This window comes from Trachypithecus francoisi, unplaced genomic scaffold, assembly GCF_009764315.1.
Source record: "Trachypithecus francoisi isolate TF-2019V2 unplaced genomic scaffold, Tfra_2.0 Lachesis_group0, whole genome shotgun sequence".
Classification (NCBI taxonomy): domain Eukaryota; kingdom Metazoa; phylum Chordata; class Mammalia; order Primates; family Cercopithecidae; genus Trachypithecus; species Trachypithecus francoisi.
This window is the reverse complement of record NW_022681453.1, coordinates 179,583,539-179,611,244: the sequence shown is the minus strand read 5'-3', so window position 1 is coordinate 179,611,244 and position 27,706 is coordinate 179,583,539. Positions and strand designations below refer to the sequence as shown.

General features: G+C 37.9%; 1 protein-coding gene across 1 annotated transcript in view; it reads left to right on the top strand.

Annotated features, from left to right (window-relative positions):
- The first annotated feature begins 1,263 nt into the window (after positions 1-1,263).
- The window catches only part of GADL1 (glutamate decarboxylase like 1), a 166,539-nt gene continuing 140,096 nt past the window's right edge, over positions 1,264-27,706 (top strand). The window contains exon 1 of the mRNA XM_033212882.1: positions 1,264-1,694. Within this exon, the coding sequence (XP_033068773.1) occupies positions 1,658-1,694 (37 nt within the window). The 5' untranslated portion in view covers positions 1,264-1,657. The remainder of the gene's footprint in view (positions 1,695-27,706) is intronic.

The window sequence follows — 27,706 nt, the reverse complement described above, 5'->3', positions numbered from 1 at the left end:
AACATGTTATTTTATCTTTTATGCCATATTTTTGCTGTATCTTTTCTATGTTTAGATACATAGTTACTTACCATTGTCTTACGGTTGCCTACACTATTCAGTACAGTGATGTGCTGTACAGGCTTGTAGTCTGGGAGCAATAGACTATACCATGTAGCCTAAGTGTGTGTAGAATGTGCCATCTAGCTTTGTGTAAATACACTCTAGGATGTTTGCATGATGGATCGCCTAGAGATGCATTCTCAGAACATATCCCCATCATTAATCAACACAGGACTGCACTTCTTTCAGTATGTTTTAATAGAGTTACAGAAGATTAACTCCTAAGTTATGTATGTTTTCATCACTAGATCTCAGTGATATTTCTGTTGAGACTGGATACAAAAGAGTATGGGGGGATCTCAGAAGCTTACACAGTCTTTATGAAATTTATCTTCAGCATCTTGACTTTATTTCTAATATACCAACAACCAGAGTTACTAATGTATCCTTATTTGGAAGAAAGGTCTGCACTGATGTGAACTACAATTATGCTTACCAGAGGAGAAAAATTCACCTGCTAAGAAGTGACACCAGGCATTTGCAAATGTAAAGTGCGATTTTTTTTCATCCATTGAGAGATCTGGATTACAAATGCAGCTCCGTAAATGCAGTTGTCATAAATGTGCTTTCAAATGGCGTTAACTGATTGTTTCTATCACATCGACAGCCTCAGCAAAAAGGTCCTACGGGAATTTAACTTTCAACATAAAGCCTGTTGGAGGAATGACAAAAAAAGCTGCACTCACTAATTAAATTTAAATTTCCAACAGGAACATGACTGAAACTAAAATTCCAAGGGCTTGCTGGAGCAAATAGAGTGAGAAAATTTTACTCTAAAGACCAAATATTGAGCCTTTTACAATATTTCACCTTTTACCACCTCATTTTGCACATTACCATAAGGTAACAACATGCCTACCACCGCCTACCATTTCCCTTTTCCACACTTAAAATTTTGCAGAGGTACACACACACAGAAAGTTGAAAGCGGACTGGGAAAAGGGATTCACTTATAGAACTCCTAAATGTCAGGGCAGAGCTGAATGAATGGGTAGTAGATCCTGTTCACCACTGCTACCCTAAAATAGGTTCCTTCAGCTGATGACCTGGCGCAGGCATCATATTTAGCCTGGGGCTCCTCTGGGTGGATGAGGCTCTGCGAAGTGGTTACTTCAAAGAACGGGACGCTTAAAGGTCACCAGGCCAAGAGCCACTTATCTGCCTTGCCCAGCCTGTATCCTAGGAGGGCTGGTAGGGTGCTCCCCGCCTTTTCCTACCCAAATTACCCACGTTCCTACACACTTTCCCACCCCTTCCCCGCAAAGGCGGAGAGACCCTGGCCCTGGGTCAAGCCTGTGGCAACGCAGCCAGCAGCGCTCCAAATATTAAGAGAGCCGCGGGCTGCAAAAGTCTGGCACCGGAGCCTCGGATAGCAAAGTGAAAGGAGCACGGAGCACGGAGCGCGCGCGTCCTCGTCCCTCCCTTTGCACTGGTGTGCGCTCCGCGGCTGCCTGGTGCACCTGCGGGTCCCTAGCGGGGCGCTGCCTCAGCAACCACCGTCGCCGCCCAGACTGCGGGAGCTGCGCCCGGGGCAGCCTGGAGTGGGGGAACAGAGATGAGCAGCGACTCGGACCACCAGTGCCCTGTAGACGGTAACGACTCAGCGCGGCTGCGGTTTTTGTCCTTAAGCTCCCCTGTCTGGATTTTAATCTCCTTACTTTTTGACCTGGGGACTAGAAGTTTGGTTATTTCCTTGTAAAGCGGCTGGGGTGGTAGAAAGTCCCCATTTTCATGGATTTTTTTGCACCATTTTCCTTACCTAAAATGTTATTATTATTTAGAATCAAATGAGTTAACTTGTATAAAGCGCGAAGAACCGCGCCTAAGACATAATGGGGTTTTGTTAAATAAACACGTATTGAGGTTTTACTGCTTGGCGAACCGCTACACGTTTCCCTAGTTAGTCTGGAAATACCTGCCATGTAAAAAAGATGATTTTGCTTCTTTTTTGGGGAACAAGGACAGCATCATCCCAGTCCTGTCACCTGCAGCCAGTTATTCTATAAACAAGGGTTAAAAGAGGCTACCCTCATCTCAGAGTACGTGATGCCCTTAATGTTCTTTGGATCAGAGCTGCGGGTTGAGAAAGGGGACCTTAGTCGTTTAAGGATCTTGGGCAGCAGGATTCCCCAAACTGTCTTTATAACTCGGGGGTCACTTAGTTCTACTTCGGTAAAATCATAGTTACTCCTTTCTTTGAAAGGTTATCATTATTGTCCTTCAGGTATTCTCACTAACTAGTTGTTGACCTTTTAGGAGTGATCCTCCAGGAATAACTCCTCTTTGTATCAATAACCTTTTTGAACTGTGCTGAACACAGCTTAATGAAGTCTCAGGGCTGAATCTCTCTGGGGGCTTCTGCTCAACAGGTAGGTCAGGTAACTCAGCTAGGGTTCCCTGCGGATCAGTCATTTTCAGGGCTGGGAATTTTGCACAGTGGTTGGTGAAGCAGAAGCCATTTTTCTGAAAGAAACACTTCACCTTTTATTGTCCCAAGGAGAGTTTCCAGCATAACTGTCCTGACGCTCTTTAAAAAAAAAAAAAATACTTTAAAAGTTGGGTTACTATCATTATTATTTTTACATATGGCATAAAACCTGGCACTTAGAAGTAGAAAGTTAGAACAGTGGTTACCAGTGGCTGGGGAGAGGGGAGAGATGGCTGTAGAAATGTAGGTCAATGGGTATAAAGCTGCAGTTAGACAGGAAGAATAAATTCCAGTGTTGTATTGCACAGTAGGGTGAATATATTTAATGATAATGTATTGTATATTTCAAAAAAGCTAGAAGAGAGGATTTCTATGTTCTCATCACAAAAGAGATGACAGGTATATGGTAATTACCCTGATTTGGTCATTAAACAATGTATATGTGTGTTGAAACATCACATTGTATCCCATAAATAGGTACAATTATTATGCTTCAATTAAAAACAAAATAAAACTTAAAAAGAAGAAAAACTGACGCTTTAAACTGCTAAGGTTTTTTGTCAGGCTCTTATGTTCCTAGGGTCAGCACATACTTATTTAAATATTTGGCGAGGCTGGGCATGATGGCTCACGCCAGCACTTTGGGAGGCCAGGGTGGGCAGATCACTTGAGGTCAGGAGTTTGAGACCAGCCTGGATAACATGGTGAAAATCCCATCTCTACTAAAAATACAAAAAATGAGCCGGGCATGGTGGTGGGCGCCTGTAATACAGTACTCGGGAGGCTGAGGCAGGAGAATTGCTTGAGCTTGGGAGGTGGAGGCTGCAGTGAGCTGAGATTTGTGTCACTGCACTCCAGCCTAGGTGACAGAGCAAGACTCCATCTCTAAATAAATAAATAAATAAATAAATATTTGGCTATTTGAGAACAGATTGAAAAGTATAAATTAGATTATTTAAGAATCCTAATACAGGAGACTTCTTTATGTGAATGAAGGATGGTCAGAATAATTTTTTCTGACCTTAACCCTGCTCTGTGTTTTGATTGTTTTTAACCTTAATTCTTGTTTTAAAGCCATATAGCATAGTCTTCAGAAATCTGATAGAAACGTTTTTTAAATAAAATAAAATAACAAGGTATCTACTTTTCCTAAATTAAGCACGTGCCTTGTAACAAAGCATGTCTGTAGCTTCAGGTGACTTTGGTAGCTGAATATATGATTTATAAATAGTAAAGTTCAAAGTTTGCCTTAAATCTGAATTTCTTAAAATACTAGAATTCTTGGGTTGCTCTCTGGTATCCTTGAGCAGGTGATAAGGCAGCAACACACCTAATTATGCCAAGTGCTTGCTATGGCATCTTAAAAGAGTACAAGATACTATCTGTCAGACTTAGTAATCCTCCAAGTATGTATGATGAGATCCTGAAGGTAACATTGGATTAGTATGTTAAATGATATCTTGTCTTAAATTCTCTTGTTGAATATCTGTTACAGACCTATACATTATGGAAGAATACCATAGGGAATCCTGTTGCAGATAAAGAATTCTTATTCTTCTCTTTATGCTTTGATATCGTTTATGATCTTATTGTAGTACATGCAAGAGAGGTTTAAGCAATTAGTTATATCAGATTCAAATTTTCATATTAAAAATGAATGATTCATCAGACTCAAATAATGTTTTTTTCTCTATCACTTGAAATAACAGCACAACCTTCCATTCCTCCTGAATAGCTTTGATTCTTGTTAAAATATGTTTAAAGAGAAGTAGAATTCTAATTTTCATGACGGGTCAAAAATTTGTTGTTGAAATGCTGGCTTTTATATACCATTGTAAGACTGGCATGTTGTAATAAAATTGAAATCGTGACATTTGGGACTAAAACTTCTGTATTTTTTTGCCCCCTCTAGATTTTTTCTCTTTTTCTCTGTGACTTTTTCACTTTTTATTTACTTCTTATCATTTAAATGAAACCCCGAACAGGCAAAATTCATCGCTGGGTGCCTGGTCCCTACTATTGCTGTGCTGAGCTACAAATACTATCTTATCTAACCTTCATTAACAAGTCAGTGGGGATACTGTTATGGTCTGCTTTTTATTTTTTTATCTTAAGGAAACCAAGGCTTGGAAAGGGTAAAGATCAGCTCTGGGCATTAAACCCAGGGCTCTCACTCCAGAGTCCCACACCCTTACACTCTTAACACCTAATCCCAGACCCTGGCCTATGTTACAGAACATGGGCCAGTGACCTGGAGGCAGCCTCCTTTGCCTGCCTGTGCTGGGACCACAGGAAGAATGCTGGAGAAGACCCTGAGATGTGTGTGGCTTTAAGTTCCTTGAAATGACAGTAGCATTCTTTCCTCTTTGAGTGGGAAGCGTGGGGAGAAAAACTGTCAATTTTGGGAGGTTCGCACTCGTGGTAGGACTGAATGTGGCAATCCTGATAAGGCAGAGCTCACTGCTCCTCTCAGAGGCATATATATGTGCTCTGCTGTTTGGTTGCTAAGAATCAAAGCAGCTTGGCTCTGAGGGAAAAGGGCAGCACCCCATGGGATGAATTCTGTAGCAGCCCTTTCTCTTGGGGTAGGTTTACTGATTCTTCCTCTCAGATCATAACAGATGAATCCATTTTATAAGGCAGTACCCTGGGAGCAGGCAGACTCAACATAGCTGTTCTCTATCACTTGAAATAGAGAAGGAAGGAAGAAATAGGAAGGAAGGAGAAGGAAGGAGAAGAATGCAAAGTAAATACTCTAGCCAACAGCCTGTTCAGGCTGTGTCTCTGGATACATGATTTAACCTCTGTGAGGCTCAGTTTGTTAATTTGTAACATAGGGATAAAAATATCTACTGTTTAGGATTATTATGAAGATTAGGAATAATATGCAGAATACATGGCAGGTAGTAGGTTATAAATAGACTTATGATGTTCAGAAAATTGTATGTGAAAGTTAATGAGGTTATTGAAATGTGTTAGCACCATGTGATTTTACAGAAGCCCATGGTGATGTCCACGCAACTCCACAGTGCTACCAAGCACAATCTCATACTCACCTATCGAAGAAGAATGTCCACCAGCTGCATGATTACCCCATACTCTATACATTTGGTCTGCTGCTGAGTCTTTGTAATTTGAGCTTTCAGTTTTAGGAAAGAATGAGTAGTTAATTTACATATTAAAACAGGAGAATGAATTAAGAATCCAGGTGATTCATAGGGAGGTGATTTTCAGAAAGCAATTTGGTCACTGGCGTAATGGAATTTCTACCACAGATGTTTCAAGATTTTTATCTCTGTTCACTGGTTTTTCTACTGTATTTGGTAAAGGTTGTATTGCCCATATCATTCTTTTTAAATGTTTGTAATTCTATATCTATTTCTTGCCTGATGTCTATGAGGGTATGGAACACATCTGTCTATTTACTGCATCCCCAGCATCTAGCAAAGTGCCTGACACATAGTAGGTACATATATTTAACATGTTTGTTCAATAAACTCATACATGACTGATTTAGAGAGTGACAAGAATCATGACAGTGCATGATTCCTGAAATCTTAAGTCCTTTTCATCTTTGCATTTAAATCTTAAGTTCGTATTCACTTTTGCCTCCTTGAAGCTGTTTATAATAGTAAAAATTAGTAACCATTTACACATCAAAAAAGGGGAATTGTTTGGAACATCTAAATATCTAATAGCTGGATGGCTAAAGTAAATTAGGGTAGAGTATAGAATACTATGTGAATGCATTCCATGTTTGGACAGTGACTATAGATTGCAGGAGGTTCTAGGTGGTTAGAGAGAAAAGAACAGGGGTAGTCTCTAGGTAGATGGGATTGTGGACATTCCTTAAATTCTTTGACTGTATTTGATTCTTATGTAAAGAATTTGCATTGGTTTTACAAGGAGGAAATGCAGTATAAGAAATATAAACTACGTATGTTATAGATCACTTATACTGTACCACCTGTCACTAGGCACTTAAGGTTGTCTTCTCAGCTAATTTTCTAAATTTGCCCTCCTCTAACCCTTTTTGAACATTTCAGTAGTTTCCAACCTCTCAGCATTCCAAAATTGCATAATTGAGTTAAAAGAGATGTGTGATTTAAAAAGAAACGCAAAGTAGGGAAAAAAACGTTAACTGGAATCCAGTAACTAAGAATATTAATTTTTCAGCATGTTGCCAGGTTAAATACGTTGCTTTGCTGTAAATCATAGTTAACTTTTGGTCTCATTTCTGCTTTTGGCTTTTCCTTTGTTTTGTATACATTTTCTGACAGTGCATGAATACTTCCTCCTTTGTAAGTGTTCCCTAATTGTTTCGCACGTGTGCTTGAGGTGTTTGCAAGGTGGCCACTGTTGAGTATCATTTCTTTGTCTGCAAAGGCAGTTCCAGGAACGAGAAACTTTGTAAAGTAAGATGGCTTCTGATATGGTTTGGCTGTGTCCCTACCCAAATCTCATCTTGATTTGTAGTTCCCATAATCCACACATGTCATGGGAGGGACCTGGTGATTTTATAAAGAGCAGTTCCACTGCACATGCTGTCTTGCCTCCCACCATGTAAAACATGCCTTTGCTCTTCCTTTGCCTCCCACCATGATTGTGAGGCCTCCCCAGCCATGTGGAACTGTGAGTCCATTAATCCTCTTTTTCTTTATAGATTACCCAGTCTTGGGTATTTCTTCATAGCAGTATGAAAATGGACTAATACAGCTTTTCTCTTTTTTTAAATTAAGATTTGGGAATAGGGGTATGAATGAGCAAACTTTTAATATTATACATTTATATATATTGCAGAAATTTTACTGTTGGTTCTACACCATTTCTGGGAGCATATGACATTGTTTTCTTTCTAACATCTGGTTGCTTCTTTGGTTTTCTGACAGAAGTGGAATTCTGGGTCCCTTTTCCCAGGATCCACCAGCCACATCACTTTTCCTTTCATGTAGGGAACTCTTTTTCAGTCTTAAGGGAAAGCCCTACTTCATTTTTAATATTTTCCCTTGTAGGCACTCTGATAAACTTGCATGCCCTTCAGACTGTCTCCTTGTTGTTATGCAGCCCTAATTATACTCCTTCTCTTGAAAAAGGGAGTAAGAAGTCCTAATCTCTTGATTTGAAGGTGATACCCCTATTGCATCCCACTTGGTTATAATAGGTATGGAATGGGAAAAATCCTGAAAAAAAATCTCAAAAATAGAATCTGTCCCCGCTAAACCTACTGCTGGTGCTCAGGGGGTTTGGAACATCCCTCTTCTCTCTCCTTCCCACTTGGTTTTCACTATGAGCTGCTGAGGATTCCTGAGAGTCTCCACAACTCCATAAAGGTGGTTCTGTTTTCTGTTTATTAAACTTCTTTGAATTATGAGGGGTGCACACATAGAACACCCAAATATTATTTTGTACACTTGTAACCACCACCCAGAAGAGGAAATATAATTTTGCCATTATCTTAGAAGGCTCTTTTATGTGCCTTATTCCCAGAGCTCTTTTCTCCCCTATAAGTAACCAGGATCCTGATTTTGATAGCACAGTTGGCCCTTCATAGCTGCAGTTTCTGCATCTGCATATTTAACAAACTGCAGAAGGAAAATATTCTTTTTAAAAAATCAATAAAAACACAATAAAAAACACAAAAATACAGTACAACTACTTACATAGCATTTACATTGTACTAGGTATTATGAATAATCTTGAGATGATTTACAATATACAGGAGGATGTGCTTAGGTTATATGCAAATATTATACCTTTTCACATAAGGGACTTGAGCAGCCTCGGGTTTTGGTATCCACAGGGGACCTGAAACCAATCCCTTGTGAACACCAAGCATTGACTGTCATTACTTTCTGGCGTTTTAAAAATAGTTTTACCATTCATATATGCATTCCCAGTTATAACAATTTAGTTTTACCATTTAAAAACTATGAGATGTCTTTTTAATGTATTGATTCTCTCTCATTCTTTTCTATTCTTAAAACTTACCTGTTGAAGAATCTGGGCCATTCAGCTTATAAAACTGACAATCTGGATTTCACTACTTTTGTGCCACGGTTCAACATTTTTCCTGAAGACTGCCTCTTAGTCTCTTTTCTGTTGCTTATAAAAAAAATTCTCTAAACTGGATAATTCACAAAACATAGGAATTTCTTACAGTTCTGGAGGCTGGGGAGTCCAAGGTCGAGTGGGTGCATCTAGAGAGAAACTTCTTGCTTGTGGGGATTCTTTTCGGTATCTCAAGGTGGTGCAGGGCATTACATGGCAAAGGGGCTGAGAGTGCTAATGCACTAGCTTAGGTCTCTTTTCTTCTTCTTATAAAGCCACCAGTTCCCTTCCCATGATAACCCATGAATTCACTAACTCAATAATCTATAAATGCTTTCTCAAAGATCCAGAGGCCTCATGATCCAATCACCTCTTAAAGGCCCCGCCTCTTAGTACTGCCACACTGGGAATTCATTATCAACATGAGTTTTGGAGGGGACGTTCAAACCATAGCACCTTCTTTTTAACTCCAGTTTGTACCACCCCAGAGTGTCCTCCTTCTCAGTCCTTGACTGCATATGCTAAGTACTCTATTAACTAACAGGTATAACATGGTGAAGTGACACACCATGTTGGAGTCCAGGCTCTACCAGTTACTGAAGTCTAGGCACTGGGGGCACTGAACTATGTCCTTGGGTATGCTGCCCAAATTCTGAGGTCCAGCTTCCTCATCTGTAACTAGTCATAGAGCCTGCCTCACAGAGTAGTGGTGAAGATGACATGAGATGATATCTGTAAACACTTAGCACTGGCTCATTCTGTATGTGCTCTCTATGTTAGCTGCTGTTATTATGATTATCATTAAGTAGAAAGAAGTGGCAGACAACATTTGTATTGAAGCTCCAATGTACCCTATCAACTCCATGTCCCTGGTTTTGTCCACTGTCTTATGCTGCCTGCCAGGAGCTCTAGGCTGTGACCTTGCACACAACAATATAGATTGGGACCTAGAAGCTCCATTCAGGCTGGATGCTGCAAAGCAATCAATCAGAGTTGTCTAGTCCTTTCTGTATAACGCAGTTATGGTGAGCAAAGAACTACAACATGAATTATTAGCATAAAGCTAACGCCCATGCTGAGAAGTTTGCGTTCTACTACAAGAGGCTCCAACAGCACTGTTTAGGTCAGAGTCCCCTCCCTTCAGTGAAGCCTCTTTGTCAGACATTGCTATCCCACCCCACTCCCCATCCCTTGCCCTTGCCCTGTCATCTTCTCACCAGCCCAAGTTTGCTCTTGTTGTGCCCATAGTTTGTTCTTTATGATGCAAAACTTCACAGTTACTCCTGGGGGAGGGTCTTGCTTACTTCTGCAGAAACCATGGATACTGTAAAAATCAGTGGTGAGAAATCAACACCTTGTCTTTTCGTGTGCAGAAATATCTACATATTGCTTCTTCTCTTGGACATATCCAGTCCTCTTGACTATAGTACATTCCTTAATCTAATCCTTAAATTCCAGAAAAAAGCATGAAGTCATTTTATCATCTATTGGGCTTATTAGGCGATCGAGTGTTTTATTGAGCTCTTCATATTCAACTCTTCAGTTCTCGTGTTAGCTTCATTAACCATTATAATGATTGGTAAAAACTGATGTTCTCATTTACCAATTAGTTCAAATATTGGTAATTTTCATTGTGATGCATTATGGGGCAGTTTTACAGACTTTTATATATTAAGTCTTTTGTTGATGTATATTGAGAATTTTTCAAGTTTATTGCTAGTCTGTTTTTGATCTCAATTTTCTGGCAATTATTTCTTTTCTCTGCCAATAATGGTAAAATATTCATATTTGTTAAATGCTTAGAAATATTAATTTAAAAACATAGGCTGGGCACGGTGGCTCATGCCGACAGGCTCAGTACTTCAGGAGGACAAAGTAGGAGGATCTCTTGAGATCAGGAGTTCAAAAGCAGCCTGGGCAGCACGGTGAGATTTCATCTCTATTAAAATACATAAAATGTAATTTTATAAAAAATATATAAAATAAAAATTAAAATAAAAATGTAAATGCTGACTTATTTAAATTATAGTAGATTGAAAGGGTTTATATAGAAGTCTGTTTTGTTGAAAAATAATCATCCATTTATATATATGAAACTGGAATTGAAAATATTTACATGTAGGAATTAAAAGTAGTTGTGTGTCATTGGGTGGACAATGGAATTTTTCTTAGATTCATCTGCTTGTCTGTATTTTCTATAATGAATTTGTATTGTTTTTGTTAAAAAGAAAAAAAAACTTGGTAGGGATGGAGCTTTCATTTTGCTTAAATGCTTTTCTCACTTTAGGCCAGGCTTTTTAGCGTTATCCATCTGGTTTGGTTTTCATCATCATCTTATACAGGCATGAATGTCATTCTATTGTTTAAAAAATTCTTACATTGGAATCTAAAATGTTTTCTAATTAATCCCCTCTTGCTGGATACTTAAGCTATTGTAACATCTTTAAATCATAGATAAGACAGAAGAAAAAAATAATTGAATGGAAATTTAAAAATATAGAAGCAAAAAATGGAGGAACACTGCAATTCTGGAAAAAGATTAATAATGTTTTAAGGCGTAATGAGGAGTTAGAAATTTGCTAAGGAACATGCCAGAACTACTAATTCCTGGAAATCAGTGACTGGAAATACTTATTTTTACAAATGATCATCTTGACCAATTTGTATTTGGTTAAGTTGGTATTGAATACTAGATGCTTGTCAGGACAGCAAAGGGGAAAAACCAAGTTTGAGCATTATTCTGATATGGACTGAGGTGTGGGTTCTGACTCTAATAGCAATGAGCCATCAGTTCACTCCCCCATACAATAAAGGTAATAAGAAACAACACTGCTTACCTCCTAGGGTTTTCTGAGGGTTGATAGAGAATATATGTTAAGTACCTAGCACATTAATAAGTATTTCCTGCCTTCCTCCCTCAATAAATATTTATCACATTGAATTCTATGTATACATATGCACAAAAATCTCTGGGGAGTATGATTTTTAATAAGGATTCATTTAAATATGTCCTCCAAACCAAATAACAAATGCAATGTATAATGAGGAAGGGACACCTTTGACTTTTAGCACTTGTAATAGAGTAACTGAAAAAGGGCGGTATCAAAGATTCTTTCTGCTCAGAATGGAAACAGCACAAATAGAAAATATAATAGAAAAATCAGTGTGGGAGATAAATGGATTAGGTTTTTTTGGCTACTAAGGAAATTATGGTGGTTGAAGTTGGTATCTTCCTGAACCTGTGCTCAGATTCGATCTCTCGTGGATTTAGGAAACTGAATTTGGTTCTGCTTCTATTGCCACCACCACTTTAAGGACTGTCCCTTCAACAGGTGCTGCAGACTTGCACAGGAAGGGAATCACAGAGATCACCAATATGAGTTTTTGCCTGATGCTCATTTTTGAAGAGTATATCACGAAGTTCTCATGCAATGGGATTGTCTCAGGGAAGGCATTTTCCTTCCCCAACTGGGCTACATCTCAGGTCCCCAGATGTGGTTCAAACACTCTGCTTAATGTTGTCTGATCTGTGACTACTGTGGCTGTGGCTCTTCAAGTTGGAGATGGGACCGCAGAAAGTGTTGTCCTCAGACCCACCAAGATAATATGGAATGCATCCCTACTGTTCCCTTCCTGTTCCTTATTGGCAGTGGAATAGCAAAATTTTGCAGACTAAGATGTGCAAGCATTTGGAGTTGGGTGAGCAAATAGGATATTTAGAGTTGAAGGACTTAGACAAGTGGGATACCAGTTGTCTTTCCACACCTCTCTCACTGCTAATCTCTTAAAAAGCCAATTAAAATTTTTATTTAAAAACTTACAATGTTTACAATAGCATAAAAATAGTAACAAATCCAATGAAGGAGATTAAAGACTTATACACTAAAAACTACAAAATATTGCTAAAAGAAATTAAAGACACAAATAAATGAAGAGACATACTGTGTTCATGGATTAAGAAAATTGTATTAAGATATCCATGCTACCCAGAGCAATGTACAGATTTAACACAATCTTTATCAAAACCCAAATGGCATTATTTTTGCAGAAATATAAAAATTTACCCTTAAATTCACATGGCATTTCAAGGAATCTGAAAGTCCAAAATGATTTTTAAAAGAAAAAGAAATTTAGAGGACTCACACATTCTGATCTGAAAACACTACAAAGCTATAGGAATCAAGAGTGTGGTACTAGCATAAAGACAGACATATAGATAAATGGAATAGGATAGAGAAACCAGAAATAAACTCTCACATATATAGTCAAATGATCTTTGATAAAGGCTAGAAAACCACTCTATGAAGAAAGAACAGGCTTTTCAATAAATGGTGAGGGGAAAACTGAATATCCACATGAAAAAGAATAAGGTTGGATCTTTTTATTATACTGTATATAGAAATCAACTCAAAATGGATTAAAGATGTAGTGCAAGACCCCAAAATATAAAATTTTTATAAGGAAACAAGAAGGGAAAACCTTATGACATTGGATTTGGCAATATTTCTTGGATGACACCACAGCACAGGCAACAAAAGCAAAAATAGACAAATGAGACTACATCAAACGTAAAACCTTTCATTCACCAAAAGACACAATCAACAGTGAAAAGGCAATCTATGGGATGAGAGAAAATATTTTCAAATAATACATCTGATAATATTGTGAATATACAAAGAACTCCTACAACTCAAAACAAAATAATTATATTACTCAACTTAAAAATGGGCAGAGTACTTGAAAAGACATTTCTTCAAAGATGATACAAAAATAACCAACAAATGTATGCAAAGATGCTCCCTATCACTAACATTAGAGAAATACACTGAAACCACACTATCACCTGACACCTATTAAGATGGCTACTATAAAAAAAAAAAAAAAAAAAAACCACCTGAAAGTAAGTGCTGGAGAGTATGTGGACAAACTGGAGCACTTATACACTGTTAGTGACATTGTACAATGGTGTAACTGCTATGTAAAATAGCATTAAAAATGAAAAATCAAAAAAATAGAAATAGAACTACCATATCCAGCAATTCTACTTCTGAGTATCTACCTCAAAAACTGAAAACAGGGTGAAGAGATACTGGCACACCAATGTTCATAGAAGCACTATTCACGATAATAAAGAGGTAGAAGCTACCCAAGTGTCCATCAATGGAAGAATGGATAAACAAAATGTAGTATATACATACAATGGAATATTATTAAAAAGGGAGGAAATTCTGTCAGTGCTATAATATGGATAAACCTTCATGACATTATGCAGAGTGAAGTCAGTCACAAAAAGACAAATACTATGTAACTCCATTTATGTGAGGTATTTAAAGTAGTAAAATTCATAGAAACAGAAAACAGGATGGTGATTTTCGGTAGATTGTGAGGGGGGGAAGTGGAATTATTCAATGACTCTACAGTTTCAGTTTTGGAAGATGAAAATGTCTTGAACATCTGTTTCACAATGTGAAACATTGTTATATATGTCCAAATAAACAATGTGAATAGACTTATAACACTACTGAGCTGAACACTTAAAAATGGTTAAGATGGTAATTTTTACTATTCATGTTTTACAATAAAAATACCTAATTAAAAAAATATTTTAAGGATAGAAAAGTGTGTAAAACTATTTAGAACTTTCCTTGTTAGACTGTCTTAGTCTGTTTTGTGCTGCTATAACAGAATACCACGGAAGGGGTAATTTATAACAATTGTATTGGCTTACTGTTCTGGAGCTGAGAAGTCCAAGATTGAGGGGTCAGCATCTGGCGAGCCTTCTTGCTGTGTCATTCGATGATGGAAGGTAGAGAGGCAAGAGAGCAACAGGGGGGCACACTCTTGCCTTTGTAGCAACTTCAACCTCCACCCATGAGGCTGGAGCCCTCACAACCTAGTTATTTTTATAGTATTTCAAGGTCCCACCTTTTAATGTTGTTACAATAGCAATTAAATTTCAACATGAGTTTTTGGAGGAGACAAGCATTCAAATCATAGCAGTCCCTGATCAAATTTATCATTTTTTGTTGTATTTTGACATTGTAGACAGCACTGGTCATAATGTAATATTTCTAAAGAGTAGAGATGTGTCCAGTTGTTTATTTGTCCCTTCATTGAACAATCTCAGATGGCTGTTCTTGAGTTCTCACATCTTTTTTTATACTGTTGCCATCTCCCTCATTGGGATCTCCCATGAAGGTCAGTGATATTTTCCTCCTTCTCTTGAATTCCAGTAGCATCCTTAATCACCATTTGATGCTTTTGTGTATTGCATTTAACAAGCTTGGTCATCATTTTATCTTCTAGATTTTAGCCCACAAAAGGTTGGAATTACATATAGCGTAATTGAGGCTGCCTCTGAAAATGTTGAGGATCTACTATAAGAGTTTCAGTATCTGTTACTTTCACATTGTTCTAATTTTTGGCATTCTTCTGTATTCTTGCATATGTTCTAGTTATATGATTTTATCAGATAAGAAGCTTGCACACAAAGTGTATGTAAATGAAAATATTTTTATGTAAATGTATACATGCATAATTACAACTTATGCCCATGATTTGAAAAAGCTGATAATATTTTATTGCCCAAGAGATACACATATAAACAGAATTGCCAGATAAGTCCCAGTTGAAAGGAATATTATATAGCTTTCTACTCACTTATACCTGCACTGGGAATGTGATTGATCTCTAACCCTTAGCTAGGAAAAGGACAATGCGTATGCTTTCTTTCCTTACTTTCTCCATTTTCACTGCTCTCATAAGCAACACTACCAAGAGTTCATAGTACAGCTTAAAGGGGGTGGCCAATTATCTTTCACTCTTTTTTATACTGCGTGTAATTTTTTAAGAGCTTTCTTGAGGTCTAATTTATATTCCACAAAATTCACCAATTTGAGAGTACAATTCCATTTTTAAGAAATTTACAGTCATTTAATCCTCATGTTCATAAAATTTTAGAGTACAGTCATCCCTCAGAATCTGCAGGGAATTGGTTCCAGGACTTCTTGTCGATACCAAAATCCACAAGATGCTCAATTCCCTTATATAAAATGGCATAGTATTTGCATATGTATTAGTCCATTCTCAAACTGCTATAAGGACATACCTGAGACTGGGTCACTTATAGAAGAAAGAGGTTTAATGGACTCACAGTTCCACATGACTGGGGAGGCCTCACAATCATGGCAGAGGCAAAGAAGGAGCAAAGGCACATCTTACATGGCGGCAGGCAAGAGAGCATGGGCAGGGGAACTGTCCTTTATAAAACCATCAGATCTCATGAGACTTATTCACTATCATGAGAACAGCATGGGAAAAACCCACCCCCATGATTCAATAAATTCCCACCAGTTCCCTCCCATGACACATGGGATTATGGGAACTACAGTTCAAGGTAAGATTTGGGTGGGGACACAAACCATATCAGCATATAACCTGTGCACATCCTCCTGTATACATAAATCATCTCTAGATTACTTATAATACTTAATGCAATGTAAATTACGTGTAAATAGTTATATTTTATTTTAAAAATTGTATTTTTATTGTACTGTCATTGTTGGTTTTTAAAAATGTTTAATATTTTAAAGTATTTATTGAATCCATAGATGTAGAACTCAGAGGCAGAGGACTGTGTTTTCATGCATGTATTTAAAAAATTACTGTGCTTTTCTTCTGCTGCCTTTATGAATACCTCTTCCTTTATGCCAGCAGTGTCTGGCTGTGAAAGATTCTGATCTTTGTAAGTAGAATGCAAAGAGAAAGGCAGTTACTGTTTAGATCCAGGCAGTCAGAATAGGAGTTTCAAAGCAAAGCAATAGTTTTATCATTCCAGCTATTGCCTTGGGCTTTCTACATTCTTTTATTTTCCCTTTAACTTAACCAATTTTGCCTAGAGAACCAAATTATGGAGTTTTTTTCCTGGTGCAAAAGAGATATTTTTATGTACCTTCAATGGCTATCCATGAGGCTAGCATCAAGAAAAATTAATATTTAATGCAGGCAAAGTCACTGAAAAATCTCCATTTCTGGCAAGAAGTGACAATGAGAGGAGGAAGAAGGATTAAGCAAGAAAGGCGAGTGCAGAAATGCACATTCTTGATTTCTTATTATTTGGGATGGAAGCAGGGGTGGAATAGTATTTTACTACTTTATATACATCACATAAATGGAGTTATATAGTATTTGTCTTTTTGTGACTGACTTCAATCTGCATGTCATAAAGGTTTATCCATATTATAGCACTGACAGAATTTCCTCCCTTTTTAATAATATTCCATTGTATATATACATTGCATTTTGTTTATCCATTCTTCCATTGATGGACACTTGGGTAGCTTCTACCTGTTTACCATTACCATTACTAAAACTAATGGTAGTTTTATGGAAATATGGTAAGTAACAACATAGGCCTTTATCAGTTTCTCTTGGAGGAGATCACCTTGCAGACTTATCAAAGCCAAAGTGATGGCTCACTAAAGTAGGATGGAGAGGGAGAGCCTGTATTGATCGCTTCAAGGGGTGGAGATAATTCAGAAAAGCCTTTTTCATCCTCAGAGGAAGGTAGATTAATTGAGTACCCTTGGTCCTCCCAATGGGCTTTCTCTGATGAGGATGAAGGCAAAAACTATGGGATGCATTTGCTTTACTGGGGAGCCAAGGAAGGATGAGGCATAAGCCCAGAAATGTCTATTCCATCACCAAAAGCTAAAGTGAGACCTTATCCAGAGAGAACCCTAGTCCATGACTAACATGAGAGATAAGAGGCCATGACTATGCGTCTCTCATGACTGCCAGGTGTGAATGGAGTCAAGATGTAGACAAGCGAGATTGCCCAGGGACAAAGGTACCAGTCAGTGCACACTGCAGTGATCCAAGGACTCCACCACTCTTCCTCCACTCTGAGATTGAGTGAGACATTCTTTTCTCCCCATGTACCTAGAAGTCATCAAGAAAACTATTAGAAGTGGAAATCTGAGATAACATGTTCAAACAGTTAAACAGAACATTGCCTAAATGAAATTGTTTAACTTATTATATATCATGTTTTAATCAGATTGGACTAAAAATAAATTTTATTACCTTTTTTTCAGCAATGTGGGCTCATGTGGAAGACAAGATTAATTAAATAACATAATAAGGATACTATATTTTCTCTATAGACCCTAGTGTCCTAAAAATAATAGTACCACAACAGGCTTAAAACAAATGGAATTGACTGCTTCAGCCAGTACCACTGCCACTGGCACTGTCTTGGGAGAAGTGCAGTCGCCAAAGGTAAATATGTGCAAAGCTGGGTCTCAGGCCTCTGGGTGGAATGTCCTATGGTAAGTGAGTCTCAGTAGATAAGTTATGTATTTTGTAAAGAGGGAAAAGAGATGGGTGTCAAATGTCTATCAGTCTTCTTATAATTTAAGTCAAAGTATTCATGTTTTCATCCAGCCTACAAACTCTTTGTTTAAAGAAAAAAATTTACAGAGATACTTGAGATAAACTTGCATTTCTATACCTAAAGTAGGCCTCATGAGCCTAAAAGACTACCTGCTCATGTTCTCCATCACTTCCTTCCCCGAGCTACTTCCATGAAGGTCCTGGACGATTTTAGAAATTTATGGTTCTGAAGAGCACTAATAAGGACCACTTTTAGAAATGGTAGCATGTGATCTTTGTTACATAAATAAGAACTTAACTTTAAAAAATAGGCTTTAGCTATAGAATCACTGTTAGAGTGAAAAGGTGTTTTGTAGAGCATTATTTAACTGAGAGTATCATTTAACCAGAAAGGTTAAAGTACTTGAAGCCACAGAGCTACTTAGGGGCCAGAGTCAGGGCTAACCCTCTCTCACCCCAAACTCCAGAGGGTTCCTTTTGTGCATATCACCAGGCCAGGTAATTAAAAGTAAGAAACAAAACCTGTAAGATACTGATCAAATCATACTGGGAATTCATGTGTGTTTCTACCAGCATCTGAGATTTTTTGTTGTAATGTTTAATAATTTCAGCATTCAGAACTTTCTTCATGTTAAATATTGTAGAGCAACTATCTAAATTACTTGATGACAGCAAGTCACTGTTAAATATTAAAATATATTATGGTTAAATATTAAAATCTATATGGTTAATACTACATCATTAACCACCTTAAATTTCCACACTTCAGTTTTTGCCCCTTTAACAGACAAAAGTCAAATCAAAGTCCTTCCTTTGCTGATGTTAGCTGGTAAGCCTATTCTCATCTCAGCACTCTGTATGCTGTGTTGTTTGATCTTCTAATACTTTGTATTGACTTACAAAATCAATAGAGACATAGTTGGCATTTTATGACATATCTGATTTTTCAGATGCTATATGGGCTGAAAAATATACCCAAGCAACATGTTTCCTTCATATGCCTTTTCATCATGGTATATTCTGTCATGACACTCAGTTTTATTTCAGTACCTAATTTGTATGATGCAGTGATAGAGGAGAAAGAAAATTTATGAAAGATTGGATTTCCTAATATTAGTCAGTGGCCTTATTTTTCAAATTGATGGCACAAAAAAAGAGAATTTCAGAAAGTAATTGTAGAACATAAGTTTAATGACAGTTTACCCAAAATTGTTCAATACGTCATCTTAGCATTTAATTGTTCTTTTATTGTTTCATAGTTAGTCCAGTCTTTCTGGTAAGAGAGGCTGCATAGTTTAGTGGAAAGAGAAGAGATGTTACAATTGATCATAATTTGAATATCAGCTTTGCTATTTACTATAACAGCTATGTGACCTCCATAGAGTTAACTGACCTCTCTGATCCTCATTTCCACATTTGTAGAACTGGGTATACTTGCCTTATAGGGTGCTATGAATATTTGTCCAAAAACATGAAATATAACTGCCTCATACAGTGTCTTTCCAGTCCATTGGGATTCAAAATATAATAGGTATTTGTTAGGTTTTTCAGAATCAGACTCTGAATCAAGAATTAGAGTGTGGGTAGTTACTTTGTAAGGTGATTTCAGGGAGACAGCCAAATAGAGGATTCATAATAAAGTAAGGTATCTATCACTGTGGGTAACTGAAGCTTAATCCTGCTGGGTAACTCCGGGTGTTAATGAAGAAGACAGACATTAGTGTTATTGCATGTGAAGAACAAGAAAGTTGGCTATTAATACATCAGTTTCTACCACTTACTGGTTGAAGGATGCTGAGCTATGGGTATTTTTCAGAGCTTCACACTTGGCACTTAAGTGGGCATTAAAGAGAAATTAGAGAGCCTGTGCGTGGAAGAGACACCTGAAGAAACACTACTCCATTTCTGTTATTTTTTCAATTGATGAACTTTTGTTTTCTTGGCTCCCCATGAAAAGGCATGTTGAAACCACCTCATACTTGTTCATCACAAGTGTTAAATATTCAGAAATGTTGTGAGCCAGTTTTAAAATTGGCCCTGGAATTAGCCATGATCGGGGTCTTTACACCATAGAAATAGGCAAATGCTACCAATCAGTCTTTTCTTCAGAAACCAATTTATCAGTACACATTACTGTCCTTATCCTATCTCTTTCCATAAATAGAGAATAGGGGTTACAATCATAGGCTTGAGAATCATATAGACCTATTCGACTTTGATCTCTGATACCTTTTAACTGTGTAGCCTTGGGCAAGTTACTTAACTTCTGAGTTTTAATATCCTCATCTATAAAATGGGGATGTTAGTATGTAACTTGCATGGCTGTTGTGAAGATTAAATACAGTAACATATGTGCAGAATATTATAGAATATGGAATGTATTATGGAAATTAGACTTTACATAATTGTAATAGGAACTGAAGAAGAAAACATTCATAAGGGAGAATTGGAAATCAGGGAAAAGTCATGGATCAGCCTTCCTGAAGAACTGGCAAGAATGGCCAAGTTGGAGCTTGTAGGAAAATCTGGAAATCCAGGCATATCCAATATTCCAAGTGCAATAGTGAAATGGGCTGGAGAAACTTTTTCCTCTGTGTGAATGATATCTCTGGGATCAATAATGAAGCATCTAGATGAGAAGAGAAGAGAGAGAGGATAAACTGCAATATGCTGGCATGCTTGTGTCTATCCATCATGGCATTTGACCTCAGGCTGGGCCACTGCTTTACTTCTGCCAGAGTGTGGAGTTAAGTGTCACAGAGAATATTGGATTAGGAAACCACCCCAGAGGGCAGAATCATATCCTATGTGATATGTGAAGTATGTGCCCAGTGGGATTTCAGAACTGCTATAAGCCAGTGATTACCCTCTGCCTCCCATTCTTTCCTGAGAGTGTCTGCAGAAATTATCCTGGCCTGTATCACTATTGTATGTTGCGTGTGACGTCTGATAACTTGTGTTTTTAGTTTAGGGGTCTCGGGACCAAGAACATAACTGAACAGTCTTGTCTGCCTGTAGGCAAGACACACAGACCATGGCATTTTAGACTTCAAGCCTAATTCTATAATGAGATAAGATGTTGGGAGGTCCTCATACAGGAATGAGGATATTTTGTGGATGAGAGGAATATGAGTAATTTTGGTCAGAGACTGGACTATGATAGATTGCAAAATTGATTTCAGAAGCCTTTCTGCCTAGTATGCTTACTACTTTGCAATGTGACACTGCCCTCTGTCATCAAGAGGTGAGGTTTTTTTTTTCCTTCTCTATATCCTTGAGTCTGGCTGCTTTTGTGATTTGCTTTGACCACTAGACAGCAGAAGTGATATTTGTGACAAATCATCTGAGAGCTCAAGAGGTGCTGTAGCTTTTGCCTTCACTGTCTTCAAAGCTGGTATTACTTTGTGAGGAAGACAAGTCTTATCTTTGATAATAAAAGCCTACATAGAAAGACCCAGCCATCTCAATCTTCCCGGCTGAGCTGAGCTGAGCTGAGCCAGGGCACAGGTTGGATGCAGTTGTGTGAGTGAGCCCAGGCAAGACCAGCAGAATTACCCCGAAGCAATTATGTACGTTGGTGCTGCTTTAAGCTATTAAATTTTGGGTTCATTTTTTGGTACAACTATAGATAGCTGATATACCCTTTAAGTAGATTTTTTTCTGATTTACTTAACCAGAGTGAATTTAGTTGTATTTTCAAAGAGTTGTTGTTTTGTATAAATATGCTGCTGTTTACAAAGGACCTACAAAAATATGGCATTGAGTAAGCACTAAATAAATGCTAGCTATGATTATATGAGATAGGTTCTAGATGCTTACGAGAGGTGGAATGTAGATAACACTTAGTGGATCTGGTGAATCTTTAGAAGGGGTTACACGGGCTTCAAGCAATCTCTGTGTCATCAAACCTTGGTTCTCTCAAATTCAAAATGAGGACATTTGCTAACTGATCCGTAAGTGTTTGTAAAGCTCTAAGATCCCAAAATCTTACACATAATTGGCCAAAAACATCCTTGGCCCATATCCTAGATGGTCTCAAACCCGTATCTCAGTGAATTTCAGTTGAGGAATAACCCAGGCCAGCGTTACTATGATCTGTTAGGCAGTGTTCTGCGAGTACTTCATTTCTCAACATGACAGTAGCAGTGAGATGTGTGGGCATTCCCCAGGGCACCTGCATTTGCCACTCCAGTGGTACAATCTATAATGTAGTTTACGTTACTGTGGTGACTCCCAGGAAGCTACAATTTTCAGGACATTTGCTCCAATTCTATATAGAGGTGAAGCTGAATCTGTGTGGCATAAAAGGATGAGTTTCAGCCTCAGCCTCTTCACTACTTCACTAAGCAATTCAGCTCTGGCCCCATATTTGCAAACCCTACTCAGCAATGCATTTTTCTTTCAGGTAACAGTATCCTCCCTCCCTAGAAGGCAGTTTGGACCATCTGTTTTAATTTAAGTGTAGCCCTTGGAAAGGTTTTATTGCCATTCCAATGAGCATCTCAATATGTATTTTCCAATCACATTTAGTAACTCTGTAAAGGAATTTGGTGAGTACAGTTTTCTGTATCTGAAGGTGGCCACATGTGAATGTCACAACATGTGTATTGAGAAGCAAGAGAGCTGAGAGTAATTGCCCCCTGTTCACCTAGAAAATGATTCATCAAAGCCCTAAGCAGGAGGCAGAACCCTGGGCAAAGACAATACCCATATCAGAGTTAATCAACAGATGATGCAAACGAGGCACCCATTTCTAGCATTTATTTAAATTTTCATTTAAATTGCTGGTTAAATGGAATGCATTTAAAATCCTGTAGTCAACACTTGAGCAAATTGTTTTTAAAACTATATATTAAATTGTAACACATTGCAATTTAATACATACTTCTAAGATAATTGCTTATTGCTTTAGGAGTACAAAAATGTGTCCAAATAGTTTAGTGTGGTTGATAAGACACAGCAAGCAATATCTTCTTGCTTGTCTTTTTTGGAAAAAAAGTAGAATATGGCAATGATTAACATGGGATCTGGAATCAGGCTGCCTGGCTTTGAATTCTGGCTCCACCACTTACTAGCTATATGAGACTTGGGCAATTCTCTTTCTCTAACTTCGGTTTTCTTATCTATAAAATAGAGTTAAAAAAGATATCTTCATCATAAGGCTGTTATGAGGGTTAAATGAAATAATCTATATAAAATATATAGTTGAATACCTGGTCCATTGTAAGTATCCGTTAAATGTTAACCATTATTATTTTATAAGGGCAGTTATATTTTTGTTTCGTTTATGCCGCACTACAACTAGAAAAGCTACTAGAGAAGATAGAATTACTCGGGTGGCTTGTGTCAGTGGCTTGCATTATATTTCTTTTTGGCAGCACTGTCCTGGACTCTTTTTGCTATGACTGCACTATACCCACTGATCTCAAGCATCCAGAATTATACATGGGAAGAATGTTAGAGAAAAAACAGCATATTTATTGTCTGACAGTTACTGGTTGACCTCCAAGTTTTGGAAAACAGTGTAAATAGATGAGAGACTCTGAAGGTCAAGAGAGTATATACTTAGTAAGGTGTGTCTAGTTGGTTTTAATTTTCATCAGTTGGAAACGGCTATACAATCCAAGCTTCTCAGAGTATTCATTATGGCTCTCTAGTTTCACAGAGCGCAGAAGGACTCTTGCTCACCAAAAGGGGGAGTTTATTGAGAGTATCTTAGAAAGCTCACAGAATTAGAGAAAGATAAATAATTAAGTCTTAAATAAGATGGCAACCAAGGTGACTCTGGAGATCTGGAAAACTTAGAACTTGGAGATACCCGCAAAAGGGTCTTTATTTTACTGACAGTATTACCAAGACCATGTCCTAGGGGAACTGTGGTTCTAGTTGAGATGCTAGTCAGGCCAAAAATGCCCTCAAGTAAACAAGCAAACCAAAAACAGGTCTTCTCTTTACTCGTCCCTGAATCTCAGAAAACACAGAAGTTACCATTAAAGCAATGAGTGAAACTTGGTATTTTACAAAGGTATATAGACAAGAAAAGGATGAAGAATAAGAAAGGACCAACAGCCAAGATGTCAGAGGAGGAAAATGCCAAATGCCAACAGAAACTGTGACTATGGGAGTGACAGTGGTTAATGAAGAGAAGAAGGAAGATATAGTTAGTACAGTTGCTGAGGAAAATACTGCTCTGTGGTGCAGTAGCTACTGCCGAGCCACATTAAAGCATATGGTCAAGTAAAGTTCTCCAACCTGGGACTGAAGGACAGGGATAAAATTCACTGAATGGGTATGCTACGTCAGTTTTTTTTTTCATGGAGCCCAATTTCACAAGTTTTTTCAAGCTGAATTTGGACCCATTAAAAAGTTCAAAAGGCTTAAAAATGGGTTAGTGGGTGGAGGTGGTTTAGAGAGCTGCCTTAATATGACAATGTAAGATATACAATGGCAGCACGTCATGCCCCTTATTAAGTAATGTTTACTCAAGCAATAGGAGTGTAAATGTCTCTGAAAAATCTCCTCTCCTGAAAAGATTAGGTTATCTCATTCCTGGCCTTGTGCCCAGTGAAAGAAAAACATTATTGACATTAAAATAAGCAGGGTTTATGGTGTACTGTGTATTTATTGGCTCTTGGTAGGGCACTGCCAGCTATTTTTCTGGCTGTTTCAGAGACTCCCTTCTGAGGAGCATGTTCTCTCAGAAGCTGGATGGTGTTTATGGATCTGGCTCTTTGGTTCATGGGGGTTCCTTGGTGTTTCAGTAGAATCAGAATTATCTGACTGGTATCAGATGCTAACATACCAATCTCATAACATAAAACTCTGGGTGATGGGAACATGCTCGCTCCCAGAAATATTACATGTTCATCTGTGTTTTGCAAGAAAGGAGCTGATGCACAAAGTGATTTTCTCCCGTCTTCTGTCACTTTTTATCTAATGATCATTTTTAGAACATAGACTTACTGGAGGAGAGAAAAGCTGTCTATCCACGGACAGTTGTAGAACTCTTTACAAAGATACGGGATACCTGGCTCAAATTCAGTAACAGTATTGTAGGAGAGAGTATAAAATAAATGTAAACCTACCATCCTGTCTACTATTTATTTCATTTCCTCCCTCTCCCTGACCTGGATTATTGGCGTCATTTCTTCCTTCAGTTCTTGGTTTCCCACCTAAACTTTACACCACTCCCACTTCATCTTTCCAAGGCAGTCTTCCTATCCCATCGACAACGTTCAGTGGCCTCCTATTGCCCACTCAGTAACAACTGAACTCTCAGTTTCTACTGAAGTCCCTGCAAGGTTGATCTCTTTGCCTCCTTCTCAAAAGCTCCTTCCCTCATTTACAGACCCTGCCTCTTGCACAAACAGAAGTACTTGAGGTTCCTGGACAGACACACACACACACACACTTTTCTGCCTCAGTTCATGTTACTTTTTCTGTCATGAAAGTCCATGACGTGAATCTTGTTTCTATATCATCATGAGCAATCCCTATGGATTTGTCAAAATGCTGATCTTCCTATGCACCAGCCACACCCTTGTCTAACTTGCTTTTCCCCAGCATTCCCCAGATCAGTACAGGGGGTTCCACATCTATCTCATTACTCGGGTCTCAAACCTAATAATTACTTTAAATTCTTTTGCTTTCTCGACCCCTACACATCCAATCTATCAGCAAGTTCTTTAAGCTTTATCACCTAAATATCTCCCAAGTTGCAGCACTTTGCTCCACCTCCTCTGCTACCATTCAGACCAAAGTTCCCGTTATCTACTGCCTGGACTTCTACAGTAGTGACCTAAGCTTTCTCCCTATTTCCACATCTGTCTTTTGACAGCTGATTCTCTACATGGCATCCAGAGTAATCTTCCATAAATGTAAGCCAGTACATGTTACTCCTGCTTAAAACCCTTAAGTGGCTTCCTGTTGATTTTAGAGTAAAATACAACCTGACCTGATCTGCTCCCCGTCCCTATTTCCAAATCTAACTTCACCCTTCCTTTCCCTTGCCCTCACACTTGGGCCACACTCATCTCTTTCCACTTCTTAACGAGGCCAACTTATTGTTTGCATTTTCTGTTCCTTCTTCCTGGATCATTCTCTTTCCATATCTTTTCGTGTCTGGCTCCTTCTCTTTTACAACTCAATTCAGATATCTTCTGCTCAGAAACATTTTTTCCTAATCATATCTACAATAGCTCCTTGTCCTTATTCTATGAAGTCATTCAGGTATTTCCTTTAGAACATTTATTAGAGCCTGCATTATTTTAATAATTTATCTGTTTGTCTTAACTGCATATGTTATCCACCCTAACTAAATGTAAATTTTTCTTGTTCTTTGCTCAACCTCGAATGCCTTACACAGAGTTCTATACATAATAGGCACTAAATATAAGTCTTGGCTGAATGGCTGAATGGAGGTCTGTCTCAAATGCCACCTCATCCAGAAGGACTTTCTGCTTCTCACATTCAGAAGCAATAACCCTTCTCTGTAATTTCAGTATGTGTTTTGTCTGACTTCATATATCATAATTTATGCCTTTTGGATAGAATTTTAAGTATTCATAAACGTGTCTCCTTTTCCTTATTGGATTTTGGGGTCACCAGCTATGTGTCTATTTGGTCTCAAAGTTTTCTTAGTGCCTGCCCTAATGTCTTGAACATAGTAGCAATCCAATATTTTATGAGTATTTCATGAAAGTATGAATAAGAGAAGTATCTCCTCACTGTGGATTTCAGCTAAGGAGAATTTGAGCCCAAGAGGAGAATAAAGAAATGATTAAAATTATCTTGTCTTGCTCTTCCTTTTCAAAAAAAAAAAAAAAGATACCTATCTCTTGCTGACAAAGTTGTAAACATAGTTTTCTGTTTACTCCTTTGAATTCATATTTGTGGATTGGATATGGAAATGGTTCAATCCCTAAGCATTCTTTATGATTCTGTCAAATCACAGGGCTAGATCCGGGGACTAAGTTGCCACATTTGTTGCCATTACCCAAAGCTTCAGAGTTTCAAAGCTTTCACTGCTTTGTATTATTGTTATTTCCTAATATTTATTTCCCATAGTCTTCTTCTTTGTAGGTTGTTCACAGTTACCCTCTGTCATTGGCATGTCATTTTTAAGACAACTAAAATGGCTTTAAAACCAGTGTGAAATTCAAAAGTGTGGCAAACAATCTATGAGGCTGATGTACCAGGTACATCAAGTAAATTAGGCATCCATTGTTTTGAGCTTAGAAGAAATACATGACTTAGAAAACTCCAGAACAGAAAATATATCTTCAGTTTTTTAAATCTCAATTTTGCTTTGCTCTGGTTTCCTAAATATTCTCTTTCTAGACTTTTAACAACTTGAGAACCGAGACTGTGTTGTTTACTTCTGTATCCACAGGTACCAGGCTGGGTGCTTGATACTTAGTAGGCTCTTATTAATTTATTAATTAATACTATCCCAGCTCTTTTCTCAAACTTTGCTTCTCCGACTCTCTTGGACTGGCCTACTGGATTCTCTAAGTCCTGACCCTCCTGCCTCACTCAGTTTCCAGTGTCTTTGCACTAACTTTCTGAAGAGCTCCTTGGTCTCCCCAACGAGATGTCTGGATTCACTTTTGATTCATTGTTTCTCATTTCTGTCCTTTGAAAGCAAACATTATTTTTCTATTGCTAATTTGCTCTTAATTAAAGAGACTTGGATGGGAAACTTGGCTTTTACTGGCAGACTTTCTGACGAAACCC